Raw genomic sequence first — 20,170 nt, 5'->3', positions numbered from 1 at the left:
TTTGGTCTGCGTCTCACAAATGTTATTCTTTGTGATCCGAACACCTCAAACTTCGTTTTGTCTGTCCATAACACTTTTTTTCCAATCTTCCTCTGTCCAGTGTCTGTGTTCTTTTACCCATCTTAATCTTTTATTTTTATTGGCCAGTCTGAGATATGGCTTTTTCTTTGCAACTATGCCTAGAAGGTCAGCATCCCGGAGTCGCCTCTTCACTGTTGACGTTAAGACTGGTGTTTTGCGGGTACTATTTAATGAAGCTGCCAGTTGAGGACCTGTGAGGCGTCTGTTTCTCAAACTAGACACTCTAATGTATTTGTCCTCTTGCTCAGATGTGCACCGGGCCTTTCTTGGCAATTTCTCGCATGGAATAGCCTTCATTTCTCAGCACAAGAATAGACTGACATGTTTCAGAAGAAAGTTATTTGTTTCTGGACATTTTGAGCCTGTAATCGAACCTACAATTGCTGATGCTCCAGATAATCAACTAGTCTCAAGAAGGCCAGTTTTATTGCTTCTTTAAATCAGCACAACAGTTTTCAGCTGTACTAACATAATTGCAAAAGGGTTTTCTAATGATCAATTAGCCTTTTAAAATTATAAACTTGGATTAGCAAACACAACGTGCCATTGGAACACAGGACTGATGGTTGCTGATAATGGGCCTCTGTACGCCTATGTAGATATTCCATTAAAAATCAGCCGTTTCCAGCTACAATAGCCATTTACAACATTAACAATGTCTACACTGTATTTCTGATAAATGTGATGTTATTTTAATGGACAAAAAAATTGCTTTTCTTTTGAAAACAAGGACATTTCTAAGTGACCCCAAACTTTTGAACAGTAGTGTATATATTTGTGTTAATTTTCCCTAGCAAGGAATGCTCACCCTCAACACCAAAACTATCTTAACTCAACTCAACTCGTTAGTGGGGCTGGAGAATATTCACTGTGGCCGGGATTCAATAACATCACCCTTTGTAAGTGATGCACCTTGTAAAGGCAGTGTTCCCACGTTGATGGTAAACACTGCATGTCGGCTCATTCGGAAATTCCCTTTAAAAAGGTGCATAGCCAACAAATCGCGATCAGATTGAATCCTGGCCAAACATCTTTGACCCCTTCCCAAAATATTGTTCTTCTTAGAGTTAATATCTTATAAATAACTAATAAAAAATATACAACTAATGACGAAGGAGAGTTGATGATCCAAAGAAATGTGCTGGAGCATGGTGCTTGCAACATCAGGGATGTGGCTTTGATTCCTCTAAGGCTCATACAGTGGGGAGAACAAGTATTTGATACACTGCCGGTCTGTAATTGATACACTAGAGGTCTGTAATTTTTATCATAGGTACACTTCAACTGTGAGAGACGGAATCTAAAATCCAGAAAATCACATTGTATGATTTTTAAGTAATTAATTTGCATTTTATTGCATGACATAAGTATTTGATCACCTACCAACCAGTAAGAATTCCGGCTCTCACAGACCTGTTAGTTTTTCTTTAAGAAGCCCTCCTGTTCTCCACTCATTACCTGTATTAACTGCACCTGTTTGAACTCGTTACCTGTATAAAAGACACTTGTCCACACACTCAATCAAACAGACTCCAACCTCTCCACAATGGCCAAGACCAGAGCGCTGTGTAAGGACATCAGGGATGAAATTGTAGACCTGCACAAGGCTGGGATGGGCTCCAGGACAATAGGCAAGCAGCTTGGTGAGAAGGCAACAACTGTTGGCGCAATTATTAGAAAATGGAAGAAGTTCAAGATGACGTCAATCACCCTCGGTCTGGGGCTCCATGCAAGATCTCACCTCGTGGGGCATCAATGATCATGAGGAAGGTGAGGGATCAGCCCAGAACTACACGGCAGGACCTGGTCAATGACCTGAAGAGAGCTGGGACCACAGTCTCAAAGAAAACCATTAGTAACACACTACGCCGTCATGGATTAAAATCCTGCAGTGCACGCAAGGTCCCCCTGCTCAAGCCAGCGCATGTCCAGGCCCGTCTGAAGTTTGCCAATGACCATCTGGATGATCCAGAGGAGGAATGGAAGAAGATCATGTGGTCTGATGAGACAAAAATAGAGCTTTTTGGTCTAAACTCCACTCGCCGTGTTTGGAGGAAGAAGAAGGATGAGTACTACCCCAAGAACACCATCCCAACCGTCAAGCATGGAGGTGGAAACATCATTCTTTGGGGATGCTTTTCTGCAAAGGGGACAGGACGACTGCACCGTATTGAGGGGAGGATGGATGGGGCCATGTATTGCGAGATCTTGGCCAACAACCTCCTTCCCTCAGTAAGAGCATTGAAGATGGGTCGTGGCTGGGTCTTCCAGCATGACAACGACCTGAAACACACAGCCAGGGCAACTAAGGAGTGGTTCCGTAAGAAGCATCTCAAGGTCCTGGAGTGGCCTAGCCAGTCTCCAGACCTGAACCCAATAGAACATCTTTGGAGGGAGCAGAAAGTCCGTATTGCCCAGCGACAGCCCCGAAACCTGAAGGATCTGGAGAAGGTCTGTATGGAGGAATGGGCCAAAATCCCTGCTGTAGTGTGTGCAAACCTGGTCAAGACCTACAGGAAACATATGATCTCTGTAATTGCAAACAAAGGTTTCTGTACCCAATATTAAGTTCTGCTTTTCTGATGTATCAAATACTTATGTCATGCAATAAAATGAAAAAAATTAATTACTTAAAAATCATACAATGTGATTTTCTGGATTTTTGTTTTAGATTCCGTCTCTCACAGTTGAAGTGTACCTATGATAAAAATTACAGACCTCTACATGCTTTGTAAGTAGGAAAACCTGCAAAAGCGGCAGCGTATCAAATACTTGTTCTCCCCACTGTATGAACTGTGTGGCACGTGGTCTCAGAGCATTTTGTATTATTCTGTATGTAAATCCGAGACACTCCATTTAGTATGATATGTATTACTTTGTGGATGTCTCATCCATTTCATACATGTTACAAATTGAAATTTGTGCAATATGTTAAGAATTTTCTAAACATACGAAAAAAGATTGCAGTCGGGGTACAGTATAACTGCAGTATGCTGCATCCAAAATACCACTGTCGACTGCAGTTACTGTAAGGGATATGTTACAAATTCCAATTGGTTGAGGCTTACATTAGCTAGATGGCTAACGCTAACTAACCTTAGCTAGGCTAGGGGTTAAGGTTAGGTAACATGCTAAGTATTGTAGTTGCAAAGTAGCAAATAAATAGCAAGTAGTTGCTAATTAGCTAAAATGCTGACGTTGTCCGTGATGAGATTCAAACACACAACCTTTGGGTTGCTAGACGTTAGTGTTATTTTTACCTTAAGTAACTTATCTTATGTAAAAGTAATATATCATACTAATTTGGTGTCCCGGATTTACGTTTGCTATGTTACGTATAGTCTAGGAGACCAGTTTGGGCACAATGGAAGGTGAAGGGGCGGTAGTGCAATATAAGTCAGACAGGGGTTTAAGCAATAAAAGTGGTACTTTATTTTTTTTGTAGTTAGTAAACCAAAGAGGTATAATAAATAAATAATAATACATCTTTACAACAAATCAGCTGTGCTGGGCTGCTGGTAAAAGTCCAGAGTTCAATGACAGGAGATTCATTCTCAAGTTTTCCTCGGCACTCTCCAGTAGCCGTGGATAGCCAGCCACCATTAGTAGAGTAGAGGCCTGGGTAGTTTTACTTTAATAAGAACTTAAACAATTACAGGGAATAAATGAAATGGGAAAACTACAACTCAACAGAAGAGAGCTACCCTCGCGCTTACCCCAGATAGTCTTCTCCTACACAGGAGGAACTAACCTCGTAAGGCTGTTCACTTCTTTATAGAGGCTGGTGGGTCACGAGTCTTCGAAAGAAAGCACACAGCAACAAATTCACACCAGTAGCACCCACTGGTTCTTTCACTAGCAGTTCCCCCAGCAGTTTTACCTTTGCCTGAGCATCCTTGATTGCAGCTAGGTGGGGAAGGTGTGCAGCTGCTGTGAATGAGATTGTTAGTTCAACAGAAAACCACACCCCTGGATACAACCCAATTCTCTAATATAGTGGCTAAGGAAGATGTGAGGGGCACTTCCCTAACCGTACACCACTTAAAATGCCACAACAGAATGGAGCTGTAAGACAGGGATGACAGCTCCAAGCCACAGATTCCTTCACATTTTTTATCGACTCCTCTGTATTCTCTCTCAGAGCACCATGTGATGTCCAGCTTCAAGAGGAACCCTCTGGAGCAGGCTTTCAGAAGGCCCAATGCCAACATCACCTCCAACTACCTGATGAACCAGTACTGGATCCTGGTCAGCCACAAGTTCCCTGCCCTCATCTACGACCTCTACCTGAGACTGTCTGGACAGAAGCCCCAGTAAGATTACTAGCATGTCCTGACAGTCAGAATTGTCACTAGATCATCGTTCAGTCTATCAAAATGTAACTACATACTTGTTTTCAACCCAATCAACACAGTGTGTTGTAAACCTACATAAAATGATCTGTAAGCATAAAGAAATAAGAAATCACTGTTTGCTGCATACAAGTGATTATTAATTAAGTCTTTAGTGAAACGAACATTACAATTGTGTTATACATACAATACATTTGGACTGAGATCCTCCATACCTTTCTCTCTGTGTAGAATGATGCGTATCTTCAACCGGCTGCACAAGGCCATCGGCCTGCTGGAGTACTTCAGCAGTCAGGACTGGGAGTGGAACTCCGAGAACATGAACATGCTGATGAGCCACCTCAGCCCTGAGGACAGGAAGGTGCAGTAGACTTACCATTATCTATACACATACATATGCCTCTGCATGTTGGTGTATATTGTCAATGGTATGTTTTTCATCTAGTAATGCCACCAATCCATAATTTTAGTTCAAACAAACATCTCTATTGATTTCAACACTACAGGTCACGAATACTTACATCATTCAATTTCAGAAGGTTAAATTATAGATATCCCAAAGAAGTTTTCATAATTGCCTGAATGTGACCATAATAGCCATGTTGTCTTACTGCACATCAGCATCCTAACTCTCTCTCCCAGACATTCAACTTTGACGTGCGTCAGCTGAACTGGCCAGAGTACATAGAGAACTACTGCATCGGCACCAAGAAGTACGTTCTGAATGAAGACATGTCAGACATCCCTGCAGCCAGGCAACACCTCAGGAAGTGAGTCGACTACTTACAGGGCTGATTGTGTTTTCACCTGCGCACAGTTAGCCCGTTATTTTGAAGAAGGATGTAAATGACAGGATGTAAATGACAACTCCCTCCCTCTCTTAATCTCCCAGGCTGAGGAACATCCGCTACACATTCAACACTCTACTGCTGGTGTTCATCTGGAGGGTGTTCATCGCCCGCTCCCAGATGGCCAGGAACATCTGGTACTTTGTGGTCAGCCTCTGCTTCAAGTTCCTCTCCTACTTCAGGGCCTCCAGCACACTCACCAACTGATAACCAACTGACCGTTGACCAGCTGACCGCCTCCTCAACCAGACAACACCCCTCAGACCTCCAGCAGTACACAACCCCACTCCTCAACCAGACGACACCCCTCAGACCTCCAGCAGTACACCACCCCACTCCTCAACCAGACGACACCCCTCAGACCTCCAGCAGCACACAACCCCACTCCTCAACCAGACAACATCCCTCAGACCTCCAGCAGCACACAACCCCACTCCTCAACCAGACGACACCCCTCAGACCTCCAGCAGTACACAACCCCACTCCTCAACCAGACATTGTTCCTTCTGATCCTGTTGTACGTCATACAGTGAAACGACTATGTAAGTGTTATTTATTTTCTAACTACTGCTTTTCTTAAAGCGACAGATTACATATGCAACAATAAACGCATTGTATACTCTCCCCACGTTTTTGCTCATAGTTTACGTCCTCCCCAACCCAGATACATTGTCTTGGAATAGAGGATTGTTTTTGCATACTTGAAATACTGTGTCAGGCTTCCACTGAAGGCTAATTTCTGTACATGACTCTTAATGTGTGAATCCTGAGATATTCATGGCCTCTCTTTTTACAGGTTTTTACCTTGTATTGTTTTGTACTGACAAAATATTTGGGAGCCTGTACTCTGTAGCGAGGCCAGCTAAGGATAACCAAGAGTAACTTCAGTGTTGATCACACTAAGGGCTCTATTCAATCTGTACATTTGAAGCGTTACAGATTCCGTGATATAAATTGAAAGGTAATTTCTAATTGAGCCAACACATGCAGCGTTTACCGTGAATGCAGTCTCTGCAAAAGCAGGCACATTCCCTTTAAATTTCAACCATGCTGTAAAGCTGAACTTCTGTGATGTGGATTGAATAGAGCCCTACATCTTGACCACTGGAGACTGCTACTGTAGTACTACAGTACTGGTTGACATGACCAGTTCTTACTTTTCATGGTATATTGATACAAGCTACTATCACTACTGAATATTGATATATCAGTACAGTGAGGGAAAAAAGTATTTGATCCCCTGCTGATTTTGTACGTTTGCCCACTGACAAAGAAATGATCAGTCTATAATTTTAATGGTAGGTTTATTTGAACAGTGAGAGACAGAATAACAACAAAAAAATCCTGAAAAACACATGTCAAAAATGTTATAAATTGATTTGCATTTTAATGAGGGAAATAAGTATTTGACCCCCTCTCAATCAGAAAGATTTCTGGCTCCCAGGTGTCTTTTATACAGGTAACGAGCTGAGATTAGGAGCACACTCTTAAATGCTCCTAATCTCAGCTCGTTACCTGTATAAAAGACACCTGTCCACAGAAGCAATCAATCAATCAGATTCCAAACTCTCCACCATGGCCAAGACCAAAGAGCTCTCCAAGGATGTCAGGGACAAGATTGTAGACCTACACAAGGCTGGAATGGGCTACAAGACCATCGCCAAGCAGCTTGGTGAGAAGGTGACAACAGTTGGTGCGATTATTTGCAAATGGAAGAAACACAAAATAACTGTCACTCTCCCTCAGCCTGGTGCTCCATGCAAGATCTCACCTCGTGGAGTTGCAATGATCATGAGAACGGTGAGGAATCAGCCCAGAACTACACAGGAGGATCTTGTCAATGATCTCAAGGCAGCTGAGACCATAGTCACCAAGAAAACAATTGGTAACACACTACGCCGTGAAGGACTGAAATCCTGCAGCGCCCGCAAAGTCCCCCTGCTCAAGAAAGCACATATACAGGGCCGTCTGAAGTTTGCCAATGAACATCTGAATGATTCAGAGGAGAACTGGGTGAAAGTGTTGTAGTCAGATGAGACCTAAATCGAGCTCTTTGGCATCAACTCAACTCGCCGTGTTTGGAGGAGGAGGAATGCTGCCTATGACCCCAAGAACACCATCCCCACTGTCAAACATGGAGGTGGAAACATTATGCTTTGGGGGTGTTTTTCTGCTAAGGGGACAGGACAACTTCACCGCATCAAAGGGACGATGGACGGGGCCATGTACCGTCAAATCTTGGGTGAGAACCTCCTTCCCCTCCAGCCAGGGCATTGAAAATGGGTCGTGGGTGGGTATTCCAGCATGACAATGACCCAAAACACACGGCCAAGGCAACAAAGGAGTGGCTCAAGGCAACAAAGGAGTGGCTCAAGAAGAAGCACATTAAGGTCCTGGAATGGCCTAGCCAGTCTCCAGACCTTAACCCCATAGAAAATCTGTGGAGGGAGCTGAAGGTTCGAGTTGCCAAACGTCAGCCTCGAAACCTTAATGACTTGGAGAAGATCTGCAAAGAGGAGTGGGACAAAATCCCTCCTGAGATGTGTGCAAAGCTGGTGGCCAACTACAAGAAACGTCTGACCTCTGTGATAACCAACAAGGGTTTTGCCACCAAGTTCTAAGTCATATTTTTCAGAGGGATCAAATACTTATTTCACTCATTAAAATGCAAATCAATTTATAACATTTTTGACATGCGTTTTCTGGATTTTTTTGTTGTTATTCGGTCTCTCGCTGTTCAAATAAACCTACCATTAAAATTATAGACTGATCATGTCTTTGTCAGTGGGCAAACATACAAAATCAGCAGGGGATCAAATACTTTTTTCCCTCACCGTATGTTTAACATAACGCATAAGACTCCTTGTTTGTTTCACGGTTAGTCCACTTTTTGCCTGTTTTGTACAGCAGTTTATATTGAAACTAAGTTGACTTTTTTCATCTTTATAAATAATTGCGTCAAACTAAGGCTTGTCTTATGTAAGTGGTAGATGACGGTGGCAGTATAATATATAAACAAGTTTGGAAGAGGTGTAAATAGTGAAGTCTATATTCTATAGACTACCAAAGACAGTGATATTCCTGAAGGTTGATTCTGCAGGAGTCTGACTCTACCACAGAGCTTCCCAGAGTATATCTAAATTGTTCCTGGTGGCAGACAGCAGCAGTCCACATTTTATGAGATGATACATCTATATACAGTATCTATGGATACAGTATCTATGGTAGAAGTTTTGACTCTCAACAGAAAAAGGACAAAATGTACTCCAATTCCACCCTCTGAAAAACATGTTTCTATGTGAGCCAGTAATGGTGTGCAACAATGGTGACCGTCCTTTCCTAAATTCAGTAAGGGACTATGAACCAAATGCACGCCCAACACAGAAAATGGCTTTTCCTGTACAATGAAGTTGTAAAAAATGTCCTGCTGTCATGTTGACAACAAAGCAGTGTCTTTGTTATATGATACATAGTGGCAGCAGAGCTAACTGGGCAGTGTTCTATAAACTGCAACACTTACGACTGTTTATTTTGTTTAATTTTCCTTTTTCAAATGTAATTTGCAAATGTTAAGTGACCCTCTATTCCTGCTCTGAAAACACTTTTAGTTTGTTTGGCAAAACATGAATAAACCAAAAGACAAATGTCAGTGCGCTAATCATTCTGCTTCACTGCTGCCTCATGTAGAAAAGAGATTTAGCCTACTTCCATGGCTGCATTTACACAGGCAGCCCAATTCTGATCTTTTCACTAATTGGTCTTTTAACCAATCAGATCAGCTCTGAAAAAGAGCAGATGTGAAAAGATCTGATGTGATTGGTCAAAAGACCAATTAGTGGTAAAAAAAAGCTCAGAATTGGACTGCCTGTGTAAGCGCAGCCTAAGAGCATGCACCATCAACAGAGGATAGTGGGGATAGGAACCGAGAGATATTTAAATGAATGTAAAGTGTACAACATGAAGGGGTGAAGTGCACTAAAACACGTTTAATAGGACATCTCCCATTGACAGATTACATGTGAAACAGATACTGAACAACAGTTCAAATAAATAGTAATAGAGCAAACATGATATGCAAGTTAATCATTTTCCAATGTCTGCATGATCCATACCAATGCAGGTTCACTAGTATAGTAATATCATGGAGGAGCAAACACTGTCTAGTGTCCAGCAACCATGTGTGATGGACATATGAATTACATCATAGAAGGATCAGATTTCATTCAGCCTAGTCAGCTGAATTTACACCCCCAACACCCTTACACACTAAAAGCCTGATCAAACTGGGGAGTTAACTGCTTTCCATTTTTCAGTGTAAAATACATATTTACAGGATATAAATATATTATAATGGTAGTCATATGAGGATACTGTCCACAACAATTTTACAACACCCCCAAAACAATAAATAGAACAATTCTGATTGTCGGATCCTAAGCAGTTTACTCTTATTTGGTTCAAAACAAACTCCCAGCAATCCACAGACTTGGCTTCCTGGATTCCCCCACAGGTGAAAGGACAGTAGGGGCACGATCAGCAGCAGGCTCCGGGTCCCATATCCACAAAGCGTCTCAGAGTTGGAGTGCTGATCTAGGATCTGTCCATATAATCGTATTTATTATGATCCAAAAGGGCAAAACTGATCCAAGCTCAGCACTCTTACTCTGAGAGTAGATGGATATGGGCCCAGGTCAGAGGGCTACTCCTGTATGTGGTTGTCCGTCAGGAGCGGAGCAGCATGGTTGTTCACATGAGCATCTGGGAGAACCACCTGGATATAGAGAAAATGTAGAGGTACAGTAAATACACTTCTACCAATGAGACACAGAGGAACTAGTACATTTAAGGATTTACCATCATTTTGCTACATAGTTTCAGTAGCAATAAAGAAGACTGGGCTCACCACTCTAGGTTTATATGGGCCTAGTTTGAAGCGACAGCAGACTATGTCCAAACAGAAGCCAACAAACCCATGGATCATGCCTGTGGGAGAGAGAGAAGATAAATGAAGATGTTCATGGTGCATTTCTCTAACGTGGCACAGTATCAGGCTGCAAATGATTTGTGAGACATGAACAGTATGAGGTCTGCCCATGACACTAGGTGGTAAGAGTGAGTGTTGTCTGGACCTGTGGTGGAGAAGATACCCCCGATGATGCCACAGAGTCGTACCAGGAACTGCCAGAGGGGCATGTGCTGCTCACTGACCGTCACCATCAGAGAGCTGGTGTCGTACTTCATAAAGATCCCAGACACACCGTGGCTGCCCGCCGCATGGTTGATCACCCGTTCCTAGACCAGACAGAGGGTAGGTAGAGTGGGGTGGTCAATCTCTCCTTTACACACACACACCGGCCTTTCTAGCATCTAGCCTTTGTGTATGTGAATATGTGTGTTTGTAAGAGAGAAATCTATGACTGTCTCAGGTTGTGTGGTGGTGTTATGCAGCAGATCTAGAACTAACTTTTGGCAGCCAGCAGAGGGAGCTGAATGGACTGGATGGATGGATGAGGAGACTGATCCATCATCTGAACCAACTGAAGCATCCTCCATCATGGTCAACACGGAATAGGATTCCTTTCCCCCTGATGGTTAATATGAGGATTTGGGGAAGGTAAGCTGATCCTAGATCTGTGCCTAAATCAGACAGCGCAGGACTTACCCTCTCCGTCACAGAGAACTGGTGTGTGTCTGCCGACACCTTGGACGTGTGCAGTTTGGTAGGTACCACCGTAATGAAATACTGGAACATCTGATTATCTGAAACAATAAGACAAAGAACAAAGCCTTTTAACACATCCATCTTGTGACGGACTACACAGAATACTTCTTCTAGAAAAGGTGAAATAGGGGGCTTCAGTTCTTTCCCCAGGAGAAACTAGACTGCTTTGAACAGCAAGTGAATGAAAGCAAGCCTGCAGTAAATCCACTTCAAATGGATACAAATAGCTACATTTCCTCTGTGCAAACTCATGACGCCATGCTGAGCAGAATAGGCTGGAAGTGAGGTTTGATGTAAATGTATGTAGTTCTGTCCTTGAGCTGTTCTTGTCTATTAATGTTCTGTATTATGTCATGTTTCATGTTATGTGTGGACCCCAGGAAGAGTAGCTGCTGCTGCTTTTGCAACAGCTAATGGGGATCCTAATAAAATACCAAATACCAAAATGTGGATCAGAGCTCATGTACATAATCAGCCTACAAACAGTAAGGGTTTTGACAGTGTGGCTTATTCACAACACAATACTGTTGCTACAAAGCACCTCAATGTACAGTGGCTTACTGCTCTACCATTCTGTAGTCATAGCTGCAGATTGAGTAACAGCTGAATGAGGTTTGATAAGAACATATTAATGTGTTTACTTCCTGGTCTCAGTGAGGAGGAGCAGTAACTTACGGTTTGTGGTGATTTTCTCTGTTCCGTCCAGAGGATTGATGATGCCGGGGATCTCTTCTCCAAAAGACAGATGGTCTATCCGATGGGAGAAGTTGTACGCTGCAACGCAATGATGAAACCCAGCTCACATTCAGTCAGGTGGAATGGGACAGTGAAAACCTCTATTTGGGAGTGTATCATTCTGAGAAAATAGTTATTTGGCACTGCAATAGAATAGATAATCCTCTTATCTATCACTTGAAACATGGAAATGCAAATGCAATGTAAGCAACCAGAGAACAGTACTAATGTTGTCCTTGTCTAAAACTAATACATTATGCAAATGAATGTCACCCTTTCCTGGTCAGGCTAAAAGAGAACTTACTGTCATGGCTTACAAAAGCTGCTATATGAGCATGGCCACGAGGGTGATGAATAGGCCTGAGAAAGACAGAGGGTTAGAAGCATGAGGAGCATTTTCATCAAAAAGAAATATACTGTGCTGTATAGGTTGTGTGCCCTTTTTCCAATCATACATATAGACTCATAAATCATTTGCAGCATTCATTTGTGGAGCCTGGAAGCTTCTAACGTATGAGACAAACTCCATGAACCTCTGAGTCTTTGGCATTATTACATAGCTTTCCCCCATTACATCCATAAAGAATGATTTACATACAAAATGCACTATTAAATATAAACCGGTTGTTCGGGCCCTGAATGCTGATTGTTTGAAAGACGTGGTATATCAGACAGTATACCACGGGTATGACAAAACATGACTATTTACTGGTCTAATTACGTTGGTAACCAGTTTATAATCGCAATAAGGCACTTCAGGGGTTTGTTGTATATGGCAAATATACCACGGCTAAGGGCTGTACCCAGGCACTCCGTGTTGCGTCGTGGATAAGAACAGCCCTTAGCCATGGTTTTTTGGCCATATACCACACCCCCTCGGGCCTTATTGCTTAAATATATCACGCTTATAGAAAAGTGTACAGGTATCTTACTTTCCCACTGTGATGTGGAAGTTCCCAGCCACTTTGTTGACGTAGACGTGCCCATGTATCCTACAGGCACTTAGGGGCTCTGAGGCGGTGCCCTCTCTGAAGACACACACACATACTATTAGCTATGTAGGAAAACATATCTGTACTCAATGCATTTTCACAACACTTCAGAGCCCTACTAACCTAGGGGGCAAGGCAGCCCTACTAACCTAGGGGGCAAGGCAGCCCTACTAACCTAGGGGGCAAGGCAGCCCTACTAACCTAGGGGGCAAGGCAGCCCTACTAACCTAGGGGGCAAGGCAGCCCTACTAACCTAGGGGGCAAGGCAGCCCTACTAACCTAGGGGGCAAGGCAGCCCTACTAACCTAGGGGGCAAGGCAGCCCTACTAACCTAGGGGGCAAGGCAGCCCTACTAACCTAGGGGGAAAGGCAGCCCTACTAACCTAGGGGGCAAGGCAGCCCTACTAACCTAGGGGGCAAGGCAGCCCTACTAACCTAGGGGGAAAGGCAGCCCTACTAACCTAGGGGGCAAGGCAGGCCTACTAACCTAGGGGGCAAGGCAGCCCTACTAACCTAGGGGGCAAGGCAGGCCTACTAACCTAGGGGGCAAGGCAGCCCTACTAACCTAGGGGGCAAGGCAGCCCTACTAACCTAGGGGGCAAGGCAGCCCTACTAACCTAGGGGGCAAGGCAGCCCTACTAACCTAGGGGGCAAGGCAGCCCTACTAACCTAGGGGGGCAAGGCAGCCCTACTAACCTAGGGGGCAAGGCAGCCCTACTAACCTAGGGGGCAAGGCAGCCCTACTAACCTAGGGGGCAAGGCAGCCCTACTAACCTAGGGGGCAAGGCAGCCCTACTAACCTAGGGGGCAAGGCAGCCCTACTAACCTAGGGGGCAAGGCAGCCCTACTAACCTAGGGGGCAAGGCAGCCCTACTAACCTAGGGGGCAAGGCCGTAGGGGCTCCCTTTAGAACACTCTTGTACAAGACCTCCTGTAGAGAATGCTCCTCCCTCAGCCTGTTCTGAATCAGCAACAGAGTCCTAAGGAGAGTTGGGAGAGAGAGAACCTGGTTAACTACTAATTTCATACAGGAAGGACGACAAAATGTATATATTTTTATTTTGGAATGTGGTTGAGTGAGATTTTCTGACTATTAACAAAGTGCTTAAAGGGGCAATCTGCAATTGCTACATCAATTTTCGGACTTTTAAATTCATTATATATAGCCATTGATTTTTGAAGAATAAAACATTATAAATGCCTCATGAGCTTAGTTTAACTGTCTAACCCAATCAGAACTCAAAATATAAGCTTGTTTTACTCCTTTGTTTGTACACAACTTACTTGTAAACAAACACTGTATAGCCTCAAAAAAAAATTACAACTATCATTTTGATATCATGGATGGTCAGTCCTTACATCCATAGCTCTGTCTATGAATTTGAGAGTGGTTACATTTCTCCAGCCCACTATGGGGTGATAGTATGTGTGCATGTCACCGTTTAAATAACTCAGTAAACTGCTTACCTGTGCCACAGTCTTTGCTGCGGGGTCAGCTCAAAAATCACCTGAACATTTATACACAGGGAAGAAAATAGATCAGGGTTTGGGATCACCAGTCTATTTGTATGTAATAGAATGCTCAGTGATCTACTCACAGGCTCATACTGAATGCCATTTGATGTTATCATGGTCTCTGCCAGGTCCAGAATGTCTGCACCCACATCTGAAACAGCCCACCATCAACTCAGTCTTTGGCTCAAAGGTCAAGATTTCATGAATAATTGTAATAAATAATGTTTGATAAGGTTGAATACTTACGTTGGCATTTCATGGCAACTGTAATATCTATGTTTATTCTCAATTTACTGTAAATGAAGAAAAAGCCTTGTCAGATTCCAAGATAATGTACCTGCAGTAAAATACAGTTCAGTCTCAAATTAGAGCTGATGAAACAAAATCAACATTTGTTTGTACCTTGAAAAATCTTTATCCACTTCGTATTCATACTTCATCCAGGTATCCCGATACACAAAGAACTCAAAGAAGGCCAGCAGTGCCATGGCAGTGAATGCTATCAAGGACACTACGAATGGGTGAGAGAAGAACATTAGTGATGTCATTCAAAGTAGTGGCTATTGAATCAGCATTGAGAGTGAAATCCTACCTGTCCCCCCTGTGGCTGTGGTCTCAACATAGCTCTCTGGGACCTTGGGGAAGGCATCCAGCTCCTTCACCAGACTCAGGGCTTTCTTCCTGTACAGACGCCTCATCTTCAGGACCACTCTCCACGTCCTCCCTTCATACACCTAACCTGGGAAAGAGAAATCATACAAAATAGTCCTTGTTTTTTTTTTCTAATCTGTGTAATATGGGAATTAAAAAAATGTGCAGGTTACTACCAACATCGCTGCCCACATCTGTCATACCTGTCTTGGCAATGTCACTGACACCACATGTTTCCAATCAACTAACTAGCTACACTGCTCAAAAAAATAAAGGGAACACTTAAACAACACAATGTAACGCCAAGTCAATCACACTTCTGTGAAATCAAACGGTCCACTTAGGAAGCAACACTGATTGACAATAAATGTCACATGCTGTTGTGCAAATGGAATAGACAACAGGTGGAAATTATAGGCAATTAGCAAGACACCCCCAATAAAGGAGTGGTTCTGCAGGTGGTGACCACAGACCACTTCTCAGTTCCTATGCTTCCTGGCTGATGTTTTGGTCACTTTTGAATGCTGGCGGTGCTTCACTCTAGTGGTAGCATGAGACGGAGTCTACAACCCAAACAAGTGGCTCAGGTAGTGCAGCTCATCCAGGATGGCACATCAATGCGAGCTGTGGCAAGAAGGTTTGCTGTGTCTGTCAGCGTAGTGTCCAGAGCATGGAGGCGCTACCAGGAGACAGGCCAGTACATCAGAAGACGTGGAGGAGGCCGTAGGAGGGCAACAACCCAGCAGCAGGACCCCTACCTCTGTCTTTGTGCAAGGAGGAGCAGGAGGAGCACTGCCAGAGCCCTGCAAAATGACCTCCAGCAGGCCACAAATGTGCATGTGTCTGCTCAAACGGTCAGAAACAGACTCCATGAGGGTGGTATGAGGGCCCGACGTCCACAGGTGGGGGTTGTGCTTACAGCCCAACAATGTGCAGGACGTTTGGCATTTGCCAGAGAACACCAAGATTGGCAAATTCGCCACTGGCGCCCTGTGCTCTTCACAGATGAAAGCAGGTTCACACTGAGCACATGTGACAGACGTGACAGAGTCTGGAGACGCCGTGGAGAACGTTCTGCTGCCTGCAACATCCTCCAGCATGACCGGTTTGGCGGTGGGTCAGTCATGGTGTGGGGTGGCATTTCTTTGGGGGGGCCGCACAGCCCTCCATGTGCTCGCCAGAGGTAGCCTGACTGCCATTAGGTACCGAGATGAGATCCTCAGACCCCTTGTGAGACCATATGCTGGTGCGGTTGGCCCTGGGTTCCTCCTAATGCAAGACAATGCTAGACCTCATGTGGCTGGAGTGTGTCAGCAGTTCCTGCAAGAGGAAGGCATTGATGCTATGGACTGGCCCGCCCGTTCCCCAGACCTGAATCCAATTGAGCATATCTGGGACATCATTTCTCGCTCCATCCACCAACGCCACGTTGCACCACAGACTGTCCAGGAGTTGGCGGATGCTTTAGTCCAGGTCTGGGAGGAGATCCCTCAGGAGACCATCCGCCACCTCATCAGGAGCATGCCCAGGGAGGTCATACAGGCACGTGGAGGCCACACACACTACTGAGCCTCATTTTGACTTGTTTTAAGGACATTACCTCAAAGTTGGATCAGCCTGTAGTGTGGTTTTCCACTTTAATTTTGAGTGTGACTCCAAATCCAGACCTCCATGGGTTGATAAATTTGATTTCCATTGATAATTTTTGTTTGATTTTGTTGTCAGCACATTCAACTATGTAAAGAAAAAAGTATTTAATAAGATTATTTAATTCATTCAGATCTAGGATGTTTTATTTTAGTGTTCCCTTTATTTTTTTGAGCAGTGTAGTTTTTTCAAATGAGTTACTATGGCATGTAGTGCTGAGTGATTAACCGAAATGTCTGTTATTTTTCAGTTTTTAAAACAACTAATTAACCAACGTCGGTTCAATTATTTGAATTCCATTTCATTCTTTTTTTTCCTGTATGCTCAATTTGCACATTGCACAGTTTCTCTACACAGAAATCAGATCCGGCCTGAACTCTGCAATGTAGTAGGGAGTTGTATTTTCCAACAGGCCATTATTCTACATAGTTTAGCTCACGTGGTAATTAACTACAATGATCATAACTCATTTTGCAAATACTTGTCAGGTCTTTCTTTTTTTACGCCTGCTAAGGAAGAGACAAGAGTGCATGATCATGAGGGGATATAGAGTACCACAGTATGAGTCACAATACCTAGCGGTCAAACAGGGAAATGGTTCCAACCGTTTTTCCAGCATTCATTTTTCCCTAATCAGCTGCTTATGTTGCTTATCATAAAGAACTACAAATACAAATTATGATCTGGAAGAATCTCTGGATTAAATTTTTTTAGCTAAATGTAGTAATGAATAAATTGGCAAAATGTATTTAAATTGAGAATTCTGTTTACTGTCTTGTGCAAGTTTTAAATTGACACAATACCTGTTAGCAAAGATGTCAGTTAGCGATGACATGCAGGACCTTGCAGGGATTTGTAGTCTTGCATGATGTTTATGTTGATGCTAATTAGCATTTTCGAATCTGAGAGTAAATAGAGACGAATATATTGATAAAGTCACCTTGTCTGAGAGAGATTTACATGGTATTCAAAACGTCATGTCAGTGTAAGCTTCCACGAAACACAGACCTTATTTTAAGTGTTTCTAACATCCCTTATGGGAAAAATGAATGGTGGACAAACGATTGGAAGCATTTCGCTGTATGAAGGCTAGGTTTTATGGGTATTATGACACCTCCACTGTGGGGCTCTATTAAGATCAGCTGTTGCTTGGCCAGGTATCTCTAGCTGAAAATAAATGATCAAAGTGATAGATAGTTGGTTTTCAGCAGTCATAAAAGTATGCCTTATTTACATTGAAAAACTACAAAATAGTGATTGTGTCAGACAGCATAGGCAGCAGCTCTACAGAGATTAGATTATGACTTGGAATTAAATAATAAAGTCATCAAATAAAACAAACGTAATATAAACTACTGAAATAAAGTAATGTGAATATTATGGTTAATATGTGATAGCAGTAATGGGCAGTCACTTCCACCATCATGGGACATTTATTAATTGTTTTATTCTGTGTTGTTACCGCATTCAAAGCAAATAATCGAAAACCGTGATTATTTTTTTTACAATGAACCGAAATCCCAGGATACATTCGTGGCCGTGGGCACTGGGCAATAACGTTATCTATGCGAAACAAATGAAATAGCCCACCAACGTCAATGGGCTATATAGTGTTTTCTTCTATGGCTAGTGATAGTAAACATTGAATACCATTTCCTCTTACAGCTAACTAGCCACATTACAACACCAGCTAGCCAGCATCACCAACGTTATCTACAAGTTAGCAAAGATACTCATGATGGCTGTCTGTGAGAACCATTCATTCATCATTGTCTCTTCTTACCTCGGTTTCATGCGTCTATATTCCAGTAAATTGATTGCAAAGCAGGTATCAATTCATTACATTGTAACTAGTGAAAAAATACGTTTGTTAATTTCTAGCGTTCTTCACCGGGTGCCAACTCCAGTCCTGTCTTTAGCAACACGACCACCCCGCTAGCCGATATGAACTGTCACTGGTCTTTTTCCATTACCGCCACCTGTCGACGAGCTCGAGAATGGCTCTAAAGGTGTTGCCATTTTACGCATTGTACATCAGATGGCGCTCGAGCCCGTTAAAATATTATCACGCCGCATTCTTTGTCTTCTTTCAAAGCTTGTTCCCTAAAATGTAGGACATTATTCCACATTTCTCATCAGTTTATCAAGTTCTAAACGATTTTATGTTTACAGGATGATAACTATTTGGGTTAGCTTCACTATTTTAGACCTAGGTATATCATGCCTAGTATTTTGCTATTGCACAATAAATTAGTGTAATAATAATGTTGTTACAACATACCTTTTACTTAAATCATACACATTAACTATATATTGCAATTCTGTTTTCCATTTTAACATATTTTCATCCCTTATAATTGGCCTGCCCTGACTGCATGTTGGCACACACACTGCTTCTTCAACTGAAGTAACCCCAGCTATTTAGACTTTATAATGAATTTAGAGGCATTTTTGGGCTCGTGCACAGATCACGTTAGTAGGTTAGGAGAATTAGGGCTAGGGTTAGCTAAAATGCTTAAATTGTCCCCGACGCGAATAGAAAATATCTAACTACAACCAGCCCTGCCCGGAGAACAGTCTTGGTTTCCACTAATGGGATTCTGCTCAAATAGACCAATGCAGGTGAAGTCTCCTGCCTGGCTGATGCTTATTCAGACACGCCGACTATGGTGACAACAGCTCATTAAAGCAGCGTGGCTCCCCACAGGGAGCTGTCATGAAACCTCAGGGAATGCCCCAGGCCATATACACACGATCATGACCGATGGGCTTTGACCTAAACACCCTGAAACACCCTCAAATCAAGTTGTTGCTAGGCTATTTAAACATCCAACCTCAGGTACAGTTACACATGTTAAAATCCTACAATTATTGGCATGTTTATGAAATATCAGTTGATAAATAGCATAATTGTCTCTCCTTAGGAGGGGTTCATGAATTGTTCTCTTGTATAAATACAGTATCAGGCACATGCCAAAGTCAGCAAATAACTGCATGTTTCCATATGTGCAGTCACAGTCCCGCATGCCCTGCATGCATTAAGCCTACTTGACTATGCAGAACTGCACAGATGGGCTTATGGGGGGATGGGCGCTGTCAGCGCACACAGATCAAACGGGTCGGCAGTCCTATTGCTATTCCCTACACACAAGCACGTAGAGCACGTCAGACACGCGCTATGAGAAATACCAGGCAGGGAGAGCATTTTGTTGTGTTGATCACTCTTCCTGTATTCTGAACCAGTCCATATGAGTCCTTTGTCCTTGACCTAAAAATGAGCAGCAGTTCAAACACATCTCAAGAAACAATTACAAATACAAGTTCACAATGGAATCAATGAAAACAGCCAAACCAATGGCAGTGCTTTTCCTGCTGAGAATGCAGCCTTGGGCACTTTGACCACGTTGTGTCAGTTTGCATCATATCACTGTTGTTTATAGGTCAATGATCACTGTCGAGTAAAACCAAGTTAAACAAAAAACAACTCTTTACATCATTCACAATGTTATAAGTATAGGTATTTGCTATTACAATGAGTAACCAGATGGAAATAAATAATTTGGAAATTGACGTCAGAGATAGGCTTGCCCCCGTGGCTTTCCCCATGCTTTATTTCGCATAAGATCG

The 20,170-nt window shown here is 43.0% G+C and overlaps 2 protein-coding genes across 2 annotated transcripts in view; one reads left to right on the top strand and one right to left on the bottom strand.

Moving 5' to 3' along the window:
* Positions 1 to 5,905, top strand: part of LOC311140069 (fatty acyl-CoA reductase 1-like) — a gene marked incomplete at its 5' end in the record, with an annotated part of 145,704 nt that extends 139,799 nt beyond the window's left edge. The window contains 4 exons of the mRNA XM_084175026.1: positions 4,223 to 4,394; positions 4,665 to 4,794; positions 5,076 to 5,203; positions 5,326 to 5,905. Coding sequence (XP_084031152.1) covers positions 4,223 to 4,394; positions 4,665 to 4,794; positions 5,076 to 5,203; positions 5,326 to 5,488 — 593 coding nt within the window. The 3' untranslated portion in view covers positions 5,489 to 5,905. The remainder of the gene's footprint in view (positions 1 to 4,222; positions 4,395 to 4,664; positions 4,795 to 5,075; positions 5,204 to 5,325) is intronic.
* A 924-nt stretch (positions 5,906 to 6,829) lies between these two features.
* LOC311140254 (endoplasmic reticulum-Golgi intermediate compartment protein 2-like) lies at positions 6,830 to 18,404 on the bottom strand. The gene is made up of 14 exons (XM_084175218.1): positions 18,327 to 18,404; positions 14,838 to 14,984; positions 14,648 to 14,756; positions 14,492 to 14,538; positions 14,329 to 14,396; positions 14,198 to 14,238; positions 13,609 to 13,710; positions 12,671 to 12,766; positions 12,043 to 12,098; positions 11,679 to 11,777; positions 10,944 to 11,041; positions 10,411 to 10,573; positions 10,185 to 10,264; positions 6,830 to 10,052 (listed from the first exon to the last, which is right to left on the bottom strand). Exons 2-14 carry the CDS (start codon positions 14,941 to 14,943, stop codon positions 9,981 to 9,983), a joined length of 1,137 nt encoding a protein of 378 aa, XP_084031344.1. The 5' UTR covers positions 14,944 to 14,984; positions 18,327 to 18,404; the 3' UTR covers positions 6,830 to 9,980.
* Between the last annotated feature and the right edge of the window lie 1,766 nt (positions 18,405 to 20,170).

The sequence above is a fragment of the Coregonus lavaretus genome, assembly GCF_964263955.1.
Source record: "Coregonus lavaretus genome assembly, chromosome: 13".
Lineage (NCBI taxonomy): Eukaryota > Metazoa > Chordata > Actinopteri > Salmoniformes > Salmonidae > Coregonus > Coregonus lavaretus.
The sequence above is the reverse complement of the archived record's forward strand: the minus strand, read 5'-3'. Positions and strand labels throughout refer to the sequence as shown.

Coding starts and splice junctions, on each gene's coding strand:
- LOC311140254 (XM_084175218.1), bottom strand. CDS start 14,943: ATGAGGCGTCTGTACAGGAAGAAAGCCCTGAGTCTGGTGAAGGAGCTG. Junction 14,757..14,837: donor CACAGCCACAGGGGGGACAG/GTAGGATTTCAC, acceptor ACCCATTCGTAG/TGTCCTTGATAGCATTCACT. Junction 14,239..14,328: donor ATGGCATTCAGTATGAGCCT/GTGAGTAGATCA, acceptor ATAAATGTTCAG/GTGATTTTTGAGCTGACCCC.